General features: G+C 45.4%; 1 protein-coding gene across 1 annotated transcript in view; it reads right to left on the reverse strand.

Moving 5' to 3' along the window:
* Positions 1 to 1,920: 1,920 nt before the first annotated feature.
* The window catches only part of ABCG1 (ATP binding cassette subfamily G member 1), an 89,108-nt gene continuing 72,545 nt past the window's right edge, over positions 1,921 to 18,483 (reverse strand). The window contains exons 13-15 of the mRNA XM_029578619.1: positions 18,229 to 18,387; positions 9,068 to 9,186; positions 1,921 to 6,606 (exon numbers count right to left, since the gene is read on the reverse strand). Of these exons, the coding sequence (XP_029434479.1) occupies positions 6,378 to 6,606; positions 9,068 to 9,186; positions 18,229 to 18,387 (507 nt within the window). The 3' untranslated portion in view covers positions 1,921 to 6,377. The remainder of the gene's footprint in view (positions 6,607 to 9,067; positions 9,187 to 18,228; positions 18,388 to 18,483) is intronic.

Consider the following 18,483-nt stretch of genomic DNA (forward strand, 5'->3'; position numbering starts at 1 on the left):
CTGAATAAATTGTATTGCAACCTACGAAGATCCCAGTTTTCTGTAGGATCAATATAGTTATTAGAACTCTGCATTACTGTGTGAAAGTATATACAGTAGCCCATATATTTCCTTCTGTATGTGTATGTATGCAATACATCTGTGACCAACTGTAGATGGATGGTGGAGAAATGAGAGCCCCAGTCACCAATGCAGGGAGGTGAGGAAAAGAGCAGGTACCTTATTGTGGAAAGAAGTGGAAGTAGGAATGGGAGCAAATGGTGGCTAGCAGCACTGGAGATGGGTCCCCATAGGGTGGTGGATTACAGTAATTTGGTTGCATGCAGCTAGAGAGGAGACATATGGAAAAACAGGAGGGTTGGTGACGAGAAAACCTGAAGAGGAACATGAGGTGAATGACTGGCAAGCAATTTATGGAGATAAAAGGGATTGTAGGAACACTTCCCATTCACTCTCACCAGAATCCAGCCCCTGCCATGCTACCTCCGTCCTGCTTTTGTTCACCCAATCCTTCTGCTTCCAGTCTTTGTAGTCTTTTCCTGTAGCCAGAAGATGGGTCAGTCCTGGCCTAGGGGGCCAGGGGTAGCTGAGGTTTGCAGGGCTGTAAATGCAGCAGAAGTGAATCCATTCCATGCACCTTCTCAAGAGTGCACGGAGATCCCTCAACGGCCTTGTTTTGTCTTTGCAGATGAATGCCTGCTGTAAAATGCATTTTGCCATACTTGAAGGAATGGTGACCATGGAGAATCCCAAAACCCAAAACAGCACCAACAAAATCATGTTTCATCTGGCAAAGCCCTCCGCTAACCTTAGATCTTCCCAAGATGCATGAACCTCCACGAGCAGCATTAGGAGGGTATTAATGTGAAGGGACTGCTTTGCAGTCAGTAGCTACGCTTGTCATGGCTTCATCTGTCATCTTTTGTACTCGTCAATGTTGTCTCCTAAATGTCTGCCCAGAAGGAAAGGAGCAAAATAAATAAATTGGCTTTCGCTGCCAGCGGTGCTGGTTCCTGTTATGGTTTATCTCATTCTCGTTCTGTTGTATCAGCTAATTTTGAGGCATACTCCTGTCAGTGGTGCGAGGATGTTCATTTTATTCTATCCCAGTTGTGACAGAGTAGAAAATGACCAACTGGCCTATCCAGTGTTTCCATCTTCACTGCTCAAGCTGAGGATATCTCCCAGCTGTCAGCCATACAAGCCTGACCATCTGTGGACATCAACCCCTATCCACTGCCTTCTCTCTCTCTCCCATCAAAGGCACATCAGAGCCTCTTTCCATCCCTTCTCCTTCTAACCTGATGCCACCCCTGGTCATATCTGCTTCCCTTCCCTTTCCCATCACAAACTCATGAGGGTTTTCTTACTACCCCTCTGTCTCTGGCTATCCTAGTGTATAATCCCATTGGTTAACCACCAAACCAAGTGGAGATCAAAAACACAACAAAGGATGAATCCGGCAAGGCAAGGGTGTGATAGGAGGAGTAAAACATCCACAGGCACGAGTGCCGTTGTGAAGTAGCAGTAAGAGGTTTTTATTCAATTTACGTTATTATCAGGCAGGCATATCTTACATGTTAAAGCAGGTGAGCAAATTATAATGAAAGCACTGTAGGTCCCCGACACGGGCAGTGTTAGAAGAGTCAAATCTCCGTAGGTGCAGACAGTGCTACACAGTAGCAAAATCTTTTTAATCAAGTGTTAGACGGCATGATGAGCTTACTCTTACTACTACTTCACAATGGCACGTGTTGCCTGTGGACGTTTTACTCCTCCTAACACACTCTAATCCCACTGGTTTACATGATAAAAGGGTCTGGAGGACACGGCTACAGCCGGGCACCAGGGTAATAGAGGGACTCTATCAAAAGCCTTTTCCTGGCCATGTTACTTAATGACACTCATGGTGTGCACAGATACCTGAAAATAATACAGCTTTATTGGCTTCAGTTCCATTATCATAATAAACACATCATCTAGGTTCCAAAAACAGTTCCTAATTTTTGGGAAAAAAAATGCACGAACAGTAACAAATCCCCTACTGGGATTAAGTATACCAAAAAAATGTACAAAGCAGGGCCAGCAGCTTTTAATGTATCAGTAAAATGCCTCCTCCCATCTGAAACCTTTTCTTTCAGATGTCCACACGTCCCACAGAGTCAGAGCTGCAAAGGACATAAAGAACTTGGGGGGAAAAAAAATGAGGATGTATATAATCTGTAACAGTGCAAATATACCAGAGCGTGCAAGGAGGCAATTTTATGGAGTACTCACCAGAGGTCCCGGAGCGCAAAGGCAGCTGGGGGAGAACAGTGACAGAGCAGATACATACAAAGTGCACAGCCGCTGCACGTGGATTACACACGTCACTTGCATTGATTCTTGCGTTTTATCTCAGTGTACAAAAAGCACCTCCCAAATATACAAAAGAAAACAAAATGTTCGGACTCCCAAGGAAAACGGAGCACAGGAGGGTCGAAGGAGTTTCATGAATTGTTACAAACCAGGCTAAAAATACGTTTCGGCTACCCTAGAATAGATCTCAGGACACTTACTTTAAAATAGAACATTTCTCTACCGGGAAGCACTAGCCCACCAAGGAAAGAGAAAGGGACGGGAGTCGCTCCCCTGAGACATTGCCACAGGGTGGTAAAAGCTGCATTTTAACATTCATTGGGGCCTCACAAAAGGTATGGACTCAGTCTCTGGCCTTTGCTTTTCTTCGAAGTTTACGATAACATCTTGACCAGAATTTCTTTTCCGCGAGCCATTTCGGCAATGCACCCCCGGGACAGCACACATTTGCCTCCTTGGGTTTCCCTTGTGCCTCTGCCCCCCACCCCGGTTAGAGAGATGGTGATGATCCTCGCAGTAAAATCCTAAATCATTTCGGCAGGCTTGGGGGGGGGAGGGGGGGGGGGCAAGCTTCAAAACCTTGAAGAGGAATTAGGAGTGTAACATACGTGCGTGGCTCGGCCCTGCGTGCTTGACGTGGATAGTGAGGCAGTGCAAATAGGCGAGGAATATTAATTGCTGCATGCATACATTTTACAAGAGGATATTACTGGGGGAAGGGGGAAGAGAAGAAGGAGACGTTAACCATTTACACACATAACCTGAGTTATGAGCATAAACAGCAGCCATTTACACTTAGCCCCCGGATCTTCAAAGTTAACTTGTGCATGCATCTTCTGCTGGAAAGTCAGGCTGGCTTGGTGCATGCTGGAAAGTCCACTTGTAAGAAGTTACCTCACTGCAGCTAAGTCCTTAAGCTTTTTCCTCACAGCGTGGAACGGGAAAACATGCAATGGAACAAGTGAAAAAAAACCCACATCCAACCCTTCTACACTGCACCCATCGACCTTCTCCTGTTTATGTGCCGAACTGGCAACATTTCCATTATTCCTGCAAAGATTTTTCCCATTAAAGACCGTGGCTATAGAAATGATGCAGAATATTTGCAAAAACCGTCGCCTCGAGGTCCAGATTCAGGCAAGATCAGACTTAACCCGCGTAAATCTGGCCCTTTAAAACTAGACCCCCTTAGTTTGCTAAGCTTTGCACAAAGCTTTTGGGATGGAAGCTGTTTTCAAACAGCCTGCACAGCTGTAAAGGATGGGGGCATTTGTAGCGCACCTCCGTTCTGCTCACTTTCAGACATTGCAGGGATTGCGTGGCACGTGAAGAGAGGGTTTGGGACTCGCCAGCTGTGGGAAGGGGATGGATTTTGGAAGAAGGGAGAGAAGAGATCTCGCCTTTGAATTATTCTATTTTTTTCAATAATATTGGGGCCACTTCAGGAGGTGGTGGAGTGGGATGGGGAGGGGGAAGCACATTTTTGGCTGCTCAGCCCCTTTAATTCATGGCCCCGGGGGCAAAATAACACAGCTTGCGATTTTTCAGGCAAGCTCCGGTATCTTATTAGCATGGAATTGCCTAGTAATGAGCTGCTTTGCATGCACTGGCAAAGCGGCTCATTACCATGCCTGTGACATCTGAGGGGGGACTGAAATAACGAGCAGTATTTAAAGTACCTCACTTTCTTGCATTTACCACACGGTAAACACCTAATGCGGCTAAGTGAATGCCCCCCTGAATTTGTACCTGAGGCAACCGAGATCACAAGGAGCAAAAGTGGGATCTGAATCCTGGCTTCAGTGGCTCTCAGCCCGCTGGGCTAACCGCCAGGCTGCTCCTCCGAGCCACTTCTCCCTGAAAACTGGATAATGTGATGTGCACGCCTAAGAGAGTGTATGGAGTTTGCATTGATTATTTATGTGGGTGGCTGAGTGGGAGCAAAATGGGGCGGGTAGATTTGAGAACTGACAGTATATGTGCTGTTTTCCTCCCCGACCTAACCCCGGCGACTCTCTTTTTAACCCAACTAAATCTGTGCACACTCACTTTTAGACAGGCAGCAGAGAGCAATTTTCAACAAGGCCCATGCACGCGGGTAAATGGCTTTGAAAAACTGCCCTCCCCATGCCAAAATCACTTGGGGGAAGGGTTTCGGTTTATAATAGTGTTTATGGGTGCTCCTGATCTACCACATAAAACCCTTTGCTTCCGCAGCTCTTACATAAGCGGGCAAAGGCATTTACCCGGGCACACTGGCCTGACGGATGATTGCTCTCCTCTAGCCGGCTTAAAGTGCATGCGGGCTTCCACGGAGCATGCGCTTTCAGCCCGGGGGAGCGGGGCAGGGGCGTTTAGGCTGGGGCAGTAAGAAAGCATGCATTCACGGCATTTTCAAAAAGCAGGTACGCTACTTTACCCCTCCCCCGTGGGCCACCCGCCCAAACAGCAGGTGCGGAAGGCCACAGGCGCTTTTCACGGCACGCTTAACGCTAACTTGCAAACTACCTGCGGCCTTTTCCATCCACAGGGGCTCCTTGAAGACGTCCCCTTTCCTCCGGTTCCCCCACATGTAAAGCCCGGCTCTGGGACTGGAATGCAGTGATGCAGCAGCAGCTCCTGACCAATCCCACGTGAGGAACGTCGCCAGAGGCCGGGGCTTTTGGGGAGGTCGATGGTGACATCACACAGGCAGTCGGCCAACTGCAAACCGAGAGGGTCACCGGAGGAGTTCGTGGAACATCTCTTTCAATAAAGTGCCACAGGCACTGGCCCACAGAACACATAAGGGTTACCCATTTGATAAAGGTTTCACCGTCTGTGCAAGAGGGAGAAGGCATTTTTGTAACTAGTTCATGATGTTTTCCCTCATGAGAGTTCTAGAAATCCCTTTCCTCATTCATAACCAGTCAGACTAAAGTCACTGCACCCTCTGAGGTATTCTATACCCTTCATAACTTTACAAAATGGCTATCATGATTAGAAAGACCCCTTTTATATAGATGTGGGTTTATTCTAAACACGAGCAGCCCCTTTGGCTGTCTCCACATTATTCCTGTTCACCCAACAACTGCTAAACCATTTATTCTACCTAAAAATATCACTTCAGCTTTCTAGACCAGGTACTCGAGGCTTGTTATTCTCCAGGACGACTGGGTTTGTCTCTGGCTGAAGAAATCCGTGCCTACTCTGAAAGCAGGCAGCTCTTAAAGCATTCAGAGCATCCAATACACCATGATTAGCACTCTCGTTGTGTGCATGGTACAGAAGACCCTTCCACTCACAGGCCCTGGCTTCTGTTTCAAAAGGGAGCAAATCGAACACCTAAAGGACAGGCCAAGTAGTACACACATCCTGGCCATTTGCACACTTACTTTTCAGATGAGTGAACGTAATCTGGAAATTGCATGCTGACCAAAAACTGAGTGTGCAAATAATGGAAGGCCAAGTGCAGCTTGGCCAGTTGCCTGAGCACTCTTTCACAGACGTTTAAGAATGTTTTTTGGGTGGGAGTTGGGGGGTGGGGGGCAGAAAACAAAACAAACCGAGCAGAAAAAATACTGCACAGAGGCCTGCACCCAATACTTCAGAGGCAATGCTCTCGATTCACAGCAAGAACTCAAGGAGCAGAGGTCGTCCTAGATCCGTCTTCTTTCCACTCTTGCTCGCAAACCAGAGGGACACGTGAGCAAGCCAAGGACCCAACCTCTGGGAACCACACTAGTCAAACCACACAGTCCCCTGTGACCAATCTTCATGCAAGTCTTTTGTTCCAAAGCTTTACATTCCTTATGCTAAACCTCTCTTCTAGCAATTTCTATTTAAAGCTACAAAGTGTGGTGGAAAAGAGGCTGGGCTTCTTACTGAGAGTACTATACAGTCACAAGCCCTATGCAAGTCCTCCTGGGTCCTGGCAATGGAGAGATAGTAGGGGTCCCCTCTCTGTTCTCCTTCATGTGTACTGGAGTTAAGTCTGTTTGGAATGTTTATGGTTTTTTGTTTGTTTGTTAGGTTTTTTTTTACCTCTCTGCTTGGATTTTATATTTGAGAACAAAATAAGCAATGAGGCGCAGAGAGATGAAAAAGATGCCCAGCACCACGAAATCCAGGTACAACCGGGCGTTCTCCACGTCCAGCTCCCGCAGGATGGCCTCTGACTTCTGGAAGTGGCACGTCTCGTCCTGGTCACAGTGCAGGTCTTCCCGGTCCAGGCCGTAGATGGAGAGGATCACTCCCTCGAAACCGTACCTGGAAAGAGGCGAGAACCAGAATTCAGGGGCAGGCGATGCCACAGGAGACAGTGCATTAGGGATCCTCTGCTAGCAGCCGCTGTTCCCTCTAAGCCCTAGAGGTCGTGAACCCCACCTACACACCGCTAAACACAGCACGCACAAGAAATCCCGATATTATTTGCATTATATTGGCTCACAGTGCACAAATTTTAACTTGGCTTATGAACAGTTGCACAAAAAAGAACATTTTTATGCACCAAGTTTTTGAAACATTTGAGGGAACACTGCTAGCGATCTCTGCTGAACAGCACAGAAGCCACAGGCAAACGGCACAAAAACTGCTTGCTTTTAAAGCCTGTGGTATGTATTCTGCACACATGGGGCGCACCCCGCACACACAGAACGTACATGCATAGGCTGCACACACGAGACACACACACCGAGTGCTGTTCTAGCCTGCGCTGCGTGTCCATGACACGCTGCATACATGAAGCACAAACCCTGCATGTCCTTAAAGTCCGTGGTGCATTTTACTTGTGTATTTATTTCAGATTTAGGAATCACCTTTCCCAATGAGGCTACAAAACAATGTACAATTAAACGTAATCAAGGTTTTTGCATCTAATAGGCATCAGTTCAACAAGACAAAGTGCATACATACAACCAGACATCCGCAAAATTTATGTCCAATAAACATCAATAATGTATGCTTTCAAAGCACATGGACACTTTTAAAGCCCCTGGTACATATCGTGTACGCACGGGGCACACACAGGATGCTCCCTTTTGAAGGTGATGGTAGGCAGCCATCTGACTCCAGTCTGGAGGAACAGGTGAACAGATGAACGACGCTATCGCCATAACTCCTACAATCCCTAATTACTAAGAAATGCAACCTAGTGGGCATGACTTCACTTTGGAAATTTCCACACTTAAAGCTGCAGACTAAGGTTACTGCTAGTTCATAAAGACACGTACCATGTTTCTCAAAAAAAAAAAAAAAAAAAGGTTAAGCTCCAGCCAGTGGAAATGGAAATTTAAATGATCTGTTGCCTTTCAGCCCAGAGAATCGGGAAGCTCTAGTAGTTAGAAAATGCTCGGTGAGGGAGGACGAGCCCTTGAAGTGAATCCCCAGCCAGGCCGACACTAGGGGAGGGTAATGGCCACTGTAAAGCATCACGGGCTCTTGAGGCTTAGCATCCAGAGCAGATATGAAAGGGCTCCGAGGGGTCAGCCCCAGCCTCTACAACTGAGCCCCTCCTACCCCCTCACTCTCAGATCGGTACAGCAGATATGAAAGGGCTTCAACTAAGTCCAGAGAAGGATAACGGCTCCTGCCCTGCCCCCCACCCCCCGACGCTATCAAATAATCATTGGTTCATGGGGGTTAGCATCCAGGACTGACATGAAAGTGCTCCCAGTTCCAGTCTCTACACACCAATGGGGCAATTTGGAAGGCCTGAGAGAAGCTTGTAGGCCCGCAGGTACCTCCGTGCCCATTTTCAAAGACAAAATCCCTGCAGAGTTTCCCTTTAGAAATACAGGGATGACCGGGGCAGGTAAATGTACAGTGGGGCTGTGAGTGTAGGATTGTGGGTTTGGGTGCGGGTGGGTGGCTAAGTGTTGGCGTGGGGAGCAGGGAGACAGGGTGGTGGAGGGATGTAGGGGTATGTGTGCGACGTGTATGGAGTATGTGGGGGGGAGGTGATAAATGACAGGGGAGTGGCCATGCTAAGAATTTGGGGAAGGGTGTATATGCACGGGGAGACCTATGTATGGGAGTGTACAAGTATGTGGCAGTGGGCGTGCAGATGTAGGTAGGAATGGGTGTCTGGTATGTGAGTGGCAGGTAGTGGAGGTGTAGGGTAGGTTTATGAGGAGCTCGTAGAAGCATGTGGAGGGTGGGCTATGGGTTCGTGTTTGTGTGTGTGCAGTATATGGAGAGTGGGGATGGGTGTCTACAGAACGTGAGAGTGAATACGTGTATCTGGGACAGGGATATAGAAGTATGTGGAGTTGGTGTGCGAGTGTAGGAATGCATGGCTTGTGGATCTGTGTGTGGGGGGGGGGGTGGCTGTGGGGTTGTGAGCATCTGTTTGGAGAAAGTGGAAGATGTGGGCAGTATAGGTGGGGGTATGATTGGGGGAGTGAGTAAGTATGTTGTAGTAGAGGGGTATGGAAGTGTTGGTATAGGAGTATGTGGGTTATGAGAGTGTTTATGTGGGGAGAAGTAGGGGGATAGGTGGGAGAGGTGTGCTAGGTGTGTGCCCATGGATGGAGGGAGGGAGAGAGTGTAAAAGTATGTGGGACCCCTCCCTAATGCAGGATCTCACGCTGTCCAGGCTTTCTGATGAAGGGGCAGAGGCTTTTGACTGGCAGCAGGGCAGGGCAGTGAAACCTCAGATGCCTGGATGTGGTTTCCGGCTGAAGTCCTGCTTTAGGGGTGTCCCTGGTTGCACGCGGGCACGACACAGTACCTGACGTATGACATGTAGGACATCCACTGCAGGTAAGCGGGAATGGTGTCGAAGCTGACAAAGAAGCCGGAGAACAGGAGGACAGGGATGGCAGTCACTGGGCCCACAAACGTCGCCACCTGTAAACGGGAAGCAGAAAAGCAATGGTCAGGGCTAGAAAGAGAATGACTGATTTACTATATCATCTCAAAAAAGATATAGTTGCGATGGAGAAGGTACAGAGAAGGGCAACCAAAAGGGGATGGAACAGCTCCCCTATGAGGAAAGACTAAAGAGGTTAGGACTGTTCAGCTTTGTGGGAAATATGCGCTTGCCAGCAAGCCATTTCATCAGGGTTTAAACACTAACTTCCCTTCTCCCTGACATTTGCCTGAATAAAAGCATCACTTGTGCTTAAGCCTCTCTGCCTAGGAAAGGATACCTGACATCATGTATTTCTCTGGCTTGTGCTTAGCCCTGAATTCCTGGGGGAGGGGCTGGGTGTTCCCTAGTCAGAGGCAGGACAAAGTCAGGAGGTATAGAATTCAGCAGCCAATGATATGATCCGTGCACACCCCCTGAGCCAAAACCAATAGTGTAGGGACTCGTCTGTTGCTATGGGAAAGTAGCCAATCATGTAATGACACATCATCTGCCTTTGTATGAATGTACAATAAAAGGAAGAGCCTCGTGAGGGCTCACGCCTTCCCTTCTCTTCCTGCCTGCGATGAAAGCTGCCTCAAGTGTCTTCTTTGCCTCCATACTCTACATCTGGTGAGCCCGACAGTGATGATAAACTCCATGCTTATTTCGGCTGGTCATAGCTTAAGGTACGTACCGTTCAACAGATTTGCAATCGTAATATTTTAAAAACAAAAAAAAAGTACTTCTTAGTAATTTTTAAAGTATTTCTCAGCAAGTTTGTTCCCCACACTCGTAAGCATGGGTAGTGATTTGACTGTACAGCAGAGGCTACATGCCAGGGAGCTGCAGCAAATCATCAATAATCATTATTTCATCACCAGAAGAAAATAGCGCAAGTCAGCCTGGGGGACTTGAAATAGCTTGCCGTTGCCCTTGGTATTCCATGGAGGCGGGAACTCTAAATACCCAGGAATGGATTTCAATCGGCAATTGTCTTCATATGGCTCCCAGAGCTCCCATAAAGCAAAGATTAATCTGGCAAAAATGTACAGAGGCCATCGAACACATAGAAAAAAAAAGTTTAAAGACAGCAGTTTCAAACCATGTGCTTTTAGAAGCAGGCAGACTCAATCAGAATACCCTTCCCCCATCTTATGCTCAGTCTCCCTCAGAGACAGCAAATTCTTTGTATCAGCTCTCCATACCCACACCCAAGCCCATTCACACCTCTTTAGAAAAGCAACCCTTGAGAACAATAGAGCCACAACCTGGCCTGGGTGGGGTGATTAGCATTGAACTTCAGCAGAAAGAAAACCTTACAGAAAAAGAATTATTAGAAGGACTTCAAGCCTTCCCCATCACAGAAAAGAACCATGAACAAAGGGGGACAGAAAATGAAATAGAACATCTGGGGACACACACTCACATGGCTCCTGTGGCTTCCTCTGCGTCCACCTCAGAGAAAAGGCCCCAGGAAACTGAAAACACTGAGGTCAGAAAAACTAGCCTTCCTCCATCTTGCCTGCAACCCCCTTCCCCCACCAACCACTCCCTGTACCCTCATTTGCCATTGCCTGAGACAGTCATTAATTCTGCATCATCAATTTGTCCAGGTAAATTACCATCTCAAACCACTGCTCCCGGTAACAATTTATGTGCCGCGGTCAGCATGGGATTTCATCTAGAACATGGAAATCTCACAAGGGAGGAATTATTGAAAGGGATTCAAGCCTTTCCCATTACAGAAAGAAACAAAGAACTAGGTGTGGCAGCAATAGAGTTGAGTGCCATGAGCAGTGGCTATGCCCCCAGGTCTTCAAAGAAATCAGCGTATAAGACCTTGGCCCAAGCAGCTGCACTCCTGCGTTACAAGCAAAGAAAATATCAATATGAAAAAAAGGATTTAATTAGACTCCTGCGTTACAAGCAAAGAAAATATCACTATGAAAAAAAAAATGGTTTCTCTTAACAAACAGTACAGATTTGAAAAAAAAATGGTTTCTCTTAACAAACAGTACAAATTTGGAAAAAATGGTTTCTATTAGTCTTTGAATTCAGTTACAGAAAATCTGCATACTTTGAGAGTATTTTCCCCCACAAAGTGTATGCACAGCCTTATGTTAAAACTGTACTGAAATTTGAATAATATTCTGTGTAAATTACATGTGAAAGTTTCCCTTTTGCAAAGTTTATTTGGCTCACATTTAAAATGACTCCATTTCTCTGAGCTTTAAGTTTATAGTTTCTTCGGGTCCTGCCTGGCTGAGAGGCCCGTTTTGCATCCATTCCTGCTTGTTTCCGGATCTGCTGCCGCTGGTGACGTCGGAGAAGGAGGAGCCGGGTAGAGTATAACATCCTCTCTGCCCCGGTAGACGCTGCCGCACCTTTCTTCGGGTCCTGCCTGGCTGAGAGGCCCGTTTTGCATCCATTCCTGCTTGTTTCCGGATCTGCTGCCGCTGGTGACGTCGGAGAAGGAGGAGCCGGGTAGAGTATAACATCTTCTCTACTCCGGCGCGACGCCGCCGGCGCGACGGTTAAGCCGCGCGCGGTGAAGGGGCGCGCTCGGCTCTGTCCGGCTCCGTCCGGATCGGACGTATTGGGCGCTATTGGACTTGGTCGGAAAAGAGAAGTCGCGGCCTTAACAAACGATAACAAGATAAGTAAATAGTTTCATTGTTTAATTTGAAACCAGCGACGGTTACTTGCCTGTGGGTACAGTGTGATTATTTACTGCTAATTACCATGCCTCACTCTAAGAGGAAGGCAAAATTAAGAGATGCATCTATGACCTCTACCCCTATTAAGTTACACCAGTCTACCATACCGGACTGTTTTCAAACTCCCTCAGAAAGAACACCGGAAGGGGCCGCTAGCAGTATTGCTCAGGAGCAGGAACTTTCTGCTTTGGCCAGTGAAATATCTCTAACCCCCGGTGCCCCGCAGAAACCGGCCCCTCCCTTTAAAGAACTCGAGCAAGTTTCAATAACAGCTGGAACATCACCTGACACCCATAGAGAAGTTGGAAACCCAACAAAAAACTCGGAGGACAGTGAAAATCAAAAGTCCGGGGTGTCTAGGGAAGGCCCTGATCTTGGAGGAGGAACTGAGTCTCTGTCACAACCTGGAGATTTGGTATCGGGAAGTAAACTACAAGAAATAAAAGAGTTTATTCCTAAGAAGCTTACTTTGGAGGAATTGGGATTGATGATTATGAAAATGCAGAAATCTATAAATAATCTAACTTCGAATGTGCAAGAAGTATTGAATAAGAATGTCTGTATGCAAGGAAGTATAGAAAGTTTAGAGAAGAATATAACTGTGGTAGATGTAAAAATGGCTGAAATAAAAGAGACGCAGGTGAATCTGATAAAATCAGTTCAAGAACATGATGGGAAGTTAGAAATGATAGAAAACCAGAATAGGAAATTGAATTTAAGAATACTAAATTTTCCATTAGTCCATCTGGTTACCCCAGTGGACATATTTAATAGTTACTTAAAGAATATTTTAAAGTACTCTGAAAATTCACTCCCTAAACTATCAAAAGTGTATTACTTCCAACAACAGAATAAAGAAAAAACTGATTTAAAATGGTTTCTCTTAACAAACAGTACAAATTTGGAAAAAATGGTTTCTATTAGTCTTTGAATTCAGTTACAGAAAATCTGCATACTTTGAGAGTATTTTCCCCCACAAAGTGTATGCACAGCCTTATGTTAAAACTGTACTGAAATTTGAATAATATTCTGTGTAAATTACATGTGAAAGTTTCCCTTTTGCAAAGTTTATTTGGCTCACATTTAAAATGACTCCATTTCTCTGAGCTTTAAGTTTATAGTTTGAATTGCTAGCGTACAGAACTTATATTTTTACTGTGATTCTCCCTTTCAGGACAAAGGTAAAGAAAAATAGTATCTGTCTGCATGGAATCAGCAAATCCTCGCCAGCCATTGTCTATGGTCGATGTTATCAATTGTTAAACAAAGCTATCTTTAAGTTCCTATTGACTGAAGGATTAACTCCTTGGGTGCAGTTCTTTTCTTTTGAGAAACACTGCTCCTCCCCCCCCTTTACTGTAACTCTTGCTTGCCACTCATGGGGGAGGGAGGGAGAACTTTTGAAAAGAAAAAAAACTGGACTTAGTACTGCAGTTTCTCTCGCTAGTTTATATATGTTATAACTCAGACAGATTAATAGTAGTTACAGTCACTTTAGCGTGCAGCAGACAGAGCAGCGCGAACAGCGTGTTTAATTTCCTATTCTAATAATTATATGAAGAAATTCTATTCTGATATTCCACATTGAAAGTAAGCTCAGAGTATTATTGATTGCAACCTGGAACAATAGTTGCAATCTATAAAGTAATGATGGGGTCTCCACTAGGAGGCGCTATGTTATTCTTCCAGTTATATTATATTATTGTTTTAATAATTCTGTTGTAAAATAGTTTTTATTTTTCAGGCCTACAGACCTTCTGTATTAAGGACACTTCAGTTTTATTTTCTTTTTCACAAAATTTATACAGAATTCTGAACCTTCTAATTTTTACTGACAGAGGTTGCTACATCTAAAGCAATCCCTCCCAAGCCTTTTCTTGCATATCCAAATTGATTTTATTAAATTGAATAATAGAATTGATTTCTTCAAGGTTAAAAAAGTAAGAATTTTACTTTAATCCTTACCTTAGTAATTTTTTGCTGTATGCCAGTTTTTAATATTTTCCAGATTTACAGCCTTCCTGCCATGAGGAGATGTGAAGGTGAACACTTTGCAGTTTATTTTCAAAAATTTTTCTAACACCTTTTGACTTTTGATCCTTGATCTAAATTTGTTTTTGATAACTTTTTGATAAGATTTTTAGCTCATATTATGTGTTATCTGTTGTCTGTCTTGATGCCAAGAAGACTATGAATGAATATTTGCAGGATGGATGAATATGTGTCAGTTTTGTGTAAATGAATATTTGCAAGATGAATGAATATATGTCAGTCTTGTGTAACATATGTTTAATATAATGTATGATATACTTGTCATTTGATTCTGCTTACTGCAAATGACTTTTCCTTTAAATGATTAATTTACATTTATTGCTATTTTACTGAATGAAAATTGATCACTGCATAAAAACTTTCTTGATAATGGGGTTACCCTCTGTTCGGAAAACTGATAATGGCTCTATTTACTGCAGCCATTCCTTTACATGAATTTTGTCAATAATTGAACATTAAATACTTATTTGGCATCCCCTACAACACCACAGGGCAAGCCATTGTGGAGAGAGCCAATCATACCCTTAAGAGCTCTTGAAAACAAAAACAAAAAGGAGGGATAATTGCCCCTGGATTTTCCCCTAAGAAGGACTGGCTGAACAAGAACAAAGTATTGTTTTAAATCACTTTACATCATCCAAACATATCAAACATAAGACCACAGCCATGAGTAATCATTATGGGACTAGGGTTAGTCACCCACAGCCATCAGTTTTGTATAGAATATTTAATGTCTGGTACGGTCCCGTCCCCTTATCAAAGGGACGAGGATATGTTTCTCTGCTTGCTTCCACAGGTATCAAGCCGTGGAAAGATGGAAAGGTGTCCAGGTCTACAGGACCCGATCCCCAACTTCTCCCTGAGCCTCCACAGCCCTCAGAAGGACAGAGACCGGACTCCTTGCAAAAAGCAGCGCCACATGACCTGGGGACAGATCAAGGCCCTATCCAACCAATCTGCACAACTCTTAGAACAGCAAGGCCTTGAGAAAACTCCAGAGAACTTATTAGCCGTCTTTTCTTGCCTGAATGCCAACTCATTAACAATTGTGTTCTGTACCCTCTTCCTTTGCCTTATTTCTCCAGCTATGGCGATTTCAGAACAAGGACTCTGACAGAACAACATGTACATCCTCTGCACAGAACTTTTCACACCTGTTGAATCGAACAGACTGTTGGATCTGCACACACATGCCAACCCATACCTGCGGAGAACTACTGATGCATGCTGTACCATTTAACCTTACAGTATGGACTAATTATCCTTTACAGAGAGGTTTTCATTAACTCTCCAGTTAATAATACCATACTACACATTGGTAGCCGTATTCAAGAGACTGCCGCTCTTTGTTGGGACTATGATACAGGGGATGGGAAAGGGACTTCAGGTGGGAAATATCCATATTGTAACCGAACCTTTGTATTAATCACTGAACACTTACATAATTATACCACATATATGTATGCAATTGGCAGATTTCAGGATGTGCAGTGGGAGACCCAAGCAGGTACAGAAAGTATAGAGGGGATGAAGGATTTACCTTTTGTAGTTATATAGCCCAAATGATAACCAATGACATGTCCACTATCTGTTAGGAAACATATGGATGTTATGTGGGCGTAGAGCATATATGCACATTCCCCCCATATGGAGAGACAGATGCACTTTAGGCTACATCCTCCCCTCATACTATGCAGTCAAAAATTTACCCAAAGCAAGGCTCCGTAACAAAAGGGAGGCGATAAATAATCCCATAGAAAAGTATACAGAAACTCAGATAGCTAGAAGCCTGTTTCCTCCAATGGGGACAGCTATGAATTACAGAGACTTACACATCCTAGCTAACTGGACGACTGCCATATTTAATCAGACAGTCCATGTATTAAAACTACTCACAACAGAAATCTCTCAGATTAGAGAAGTAGCATTACAGAACAGCTATACCTTAGAAACCATTTTAGCCTTAAAGGGTGGTGTTTGTGCATTAATTGGATCTCATTGCTGTGTGTACATATCAGTTTATAAAGCAAACCTCACACATACCATAGAGCAGATAGAAACCATGGTTGCTGATGCACCATTTTCAGACAGAATACCAACTTCTCCATGGGACTGGCTATGGTCCTGGCTCCCTGATATTTCTGGTCTCAAAAGGGTGATTTCTATTATAATGACCATAATTGTCTTAATTATTTGCCTGTGATGCTGTATTCAGTGCATACCCAACCTCATATCCATATTGAAACCTTGCTCTCAGCCCGAATACAAAGATGTCTTGTAAGATGCCTAATAGGGAATCATGAGCCCTGCAGCGTTGGCACACCACTTGCACCAGCTCTGGGTGATATGGAGATTCAGGAGCTCATCGGTGGCTGGCACACCACGCCGAATCAGCTTTCTTCTCTCCATAATCCCCCTTCCCCTATTTCCAGCCCTTACCAAGACATAACAGATTTCAGTAAGGGTCTAAAGCTTTACTGAGCTGCTTAAACAAAAACAGAAAGGGTGAGATGTGGGAAATATGCGCTTGCCAGCAAGCCATTTCATCAGGGTTAAACACTAACTTCCCTTCTCCCTGACATTTGCCTGAATAAAAGCATCACTTGTGCTTAAGCCTCTCTGCCTAGGAAAGGATACCTGACATCATGTATTTCTCTGGCTTGTGCTTAGCCCTGAATTCCTGGGGGAGGGGCTGGGTGTTCCCTAGTCAGAGGCAGGACAAAGTCAGGAGGTATAGATTTCAGCAGCCAATGATATGATCCGTGCACACCCCCTGAGCCAAAACCAATAGTGTAGGGACTCGTCTGTTGCTATGGGAAAGTAGCCAATCATGTAATGACACATCATCTGCCTTTGTATGAATGTACAATAAAAGGAAGAGCCTCCTGAGGGCTCACGCCTTCCCTTCTCTTCCTGCCTGCGATGAAAGCTGCCTCAAGTGTCTTCTTTGCCTCCATACTCTACACAGCTTGAAGAAGAGACGGCTGAGGGGGGATATGATAGAGGTGTTTAAAATCATGAGAGGTCTAGAACGAGTAGATGTGACTCGGTTATTTACACTTTCGAATAATAGAAGGACTAGGGGGCATTCCATGAAGTTAGCAAGTAGCACATTTCAGACTAATCGGAGAAAATTCTTTTTCACTCAACGCTCAATAAAGCTCTGGAATTTGTTGCCAGAGGATGTGGTTAGTGCAGTTAGTGTAGCTGCATTCAAAAAAGGTTTGGATAAGTTCTTGGAGGAGAAGTCCATTAACTGCTATTAATCAAATGTACTTAGGGAATAGGCACTGCTATTAATTGCATCAGTAGCATGTGATCTTCTTAGTGTTTGGGTACTTGCCAGGTTCTTGTGGCCTGGTTTTGGCCTCTGTTGGAAACAGGATGTTGGGCTTGATGGACCCTTGGTCTGACCCAGCATGGCAATTTCTTATGTTCTTATGTTTTTATTTCCAAGGAGGGTAAACTTCCATCCGATCGTGGGGGGTGCAGCAGGGAGCCTCGAGGGCCTGTCAGAGCCCAGCAGGGCCTGGAGCCCCTTGGCTGCAGTTTCTGGGTTATTTATGTTCGCCCTGCCATGCCATGGTCTTCAGAGTGGCAAGTGGGCTGCCCAGACCCCTCTGCACAGATTTTGGAGGGCTTCTTGGGGGGGGGGGGAGGCCCACAAAATTGCTTCCCTGGACTGCAGAGCTCAGAGGGACGGTGTTACGGGAGGCAGCAAAAAAAGGACCAGCAAGGACATCTCCCCAAGGTTTCCTTTTTGGAGTCTATGTGGTCGCAGCAGCAGCTGCAACGGCAGGGCCTGCACTCACTATCCATCAGGAAGGGACCCCCCCATCGAGCCCTCCACAGGCACTGGGACACCAGGCTGGCCGTCTCTGGAGCTTTCTGAAAGGTCACGTTAGACTGTGCAGCAAAGGCAGAATCACTGAAAACAGCTTACAACAAAAAAAAAAGAAAAGAAAAGATGTATTTGCTCATGACTCTGTGCAGTGTCAGCACTTCAGGAGAGCCCCCATTTGGACCAATCAGAATCCAGAGCTTGCAGTAATCCCTCCCTTCAGATTTATTTGGAGCCAGGAAGGACATTTTTTCACTGCGCTGCGGAAGCGACCACATCTGCAGCGTGTTTTTTTATCCCCTTCCCACTGGATCCCCCTGCTGAGAGCCGGCAGGCAGTGCTTGATGGATCTCTGTAACTTCTCCTGAAGAAACAGGAGCAGCAAGCAGCCTGCGGAGCCCTTGTCATTAACACGCATATGCACAAACCTGCAAAGATGTGGAGGCCGCACCAATCAGGAGCCCCAAAGACTGCGCCACGAGGGAGGTCATTGTCCCGAGGGCTGAGAACAGGATGAACCTCAGTGCATCGCAGGGCTGTGAGGTCATCCAGTACACAATGCTACAGTAAGCTACAGGAAACATGATCTGAAAGAAGAAAGGGAAAGCCATCAGACCCTCCACTGAAAAATGGGCAGGGTAAGGAAATGCAAGTAACACGAACTGAACAAATATTACCTGCCT

This window comes from Rhinatrema bivittatum, chromosome 15 (genome assembly GCF_901001135.1).
Source record: "Rhinatrema bivittatum chromosome 15, aRhiBiv1.1, whole genome shotgun sequence".
In the NCBI taxonomy this organism is placed as follows: Eukaryota; Metazoa; Chordata; class Amphibia; order Gymnophiona; family Rhinatrematidae; genus Rhinatrema; species Rhinatrema bivittatum.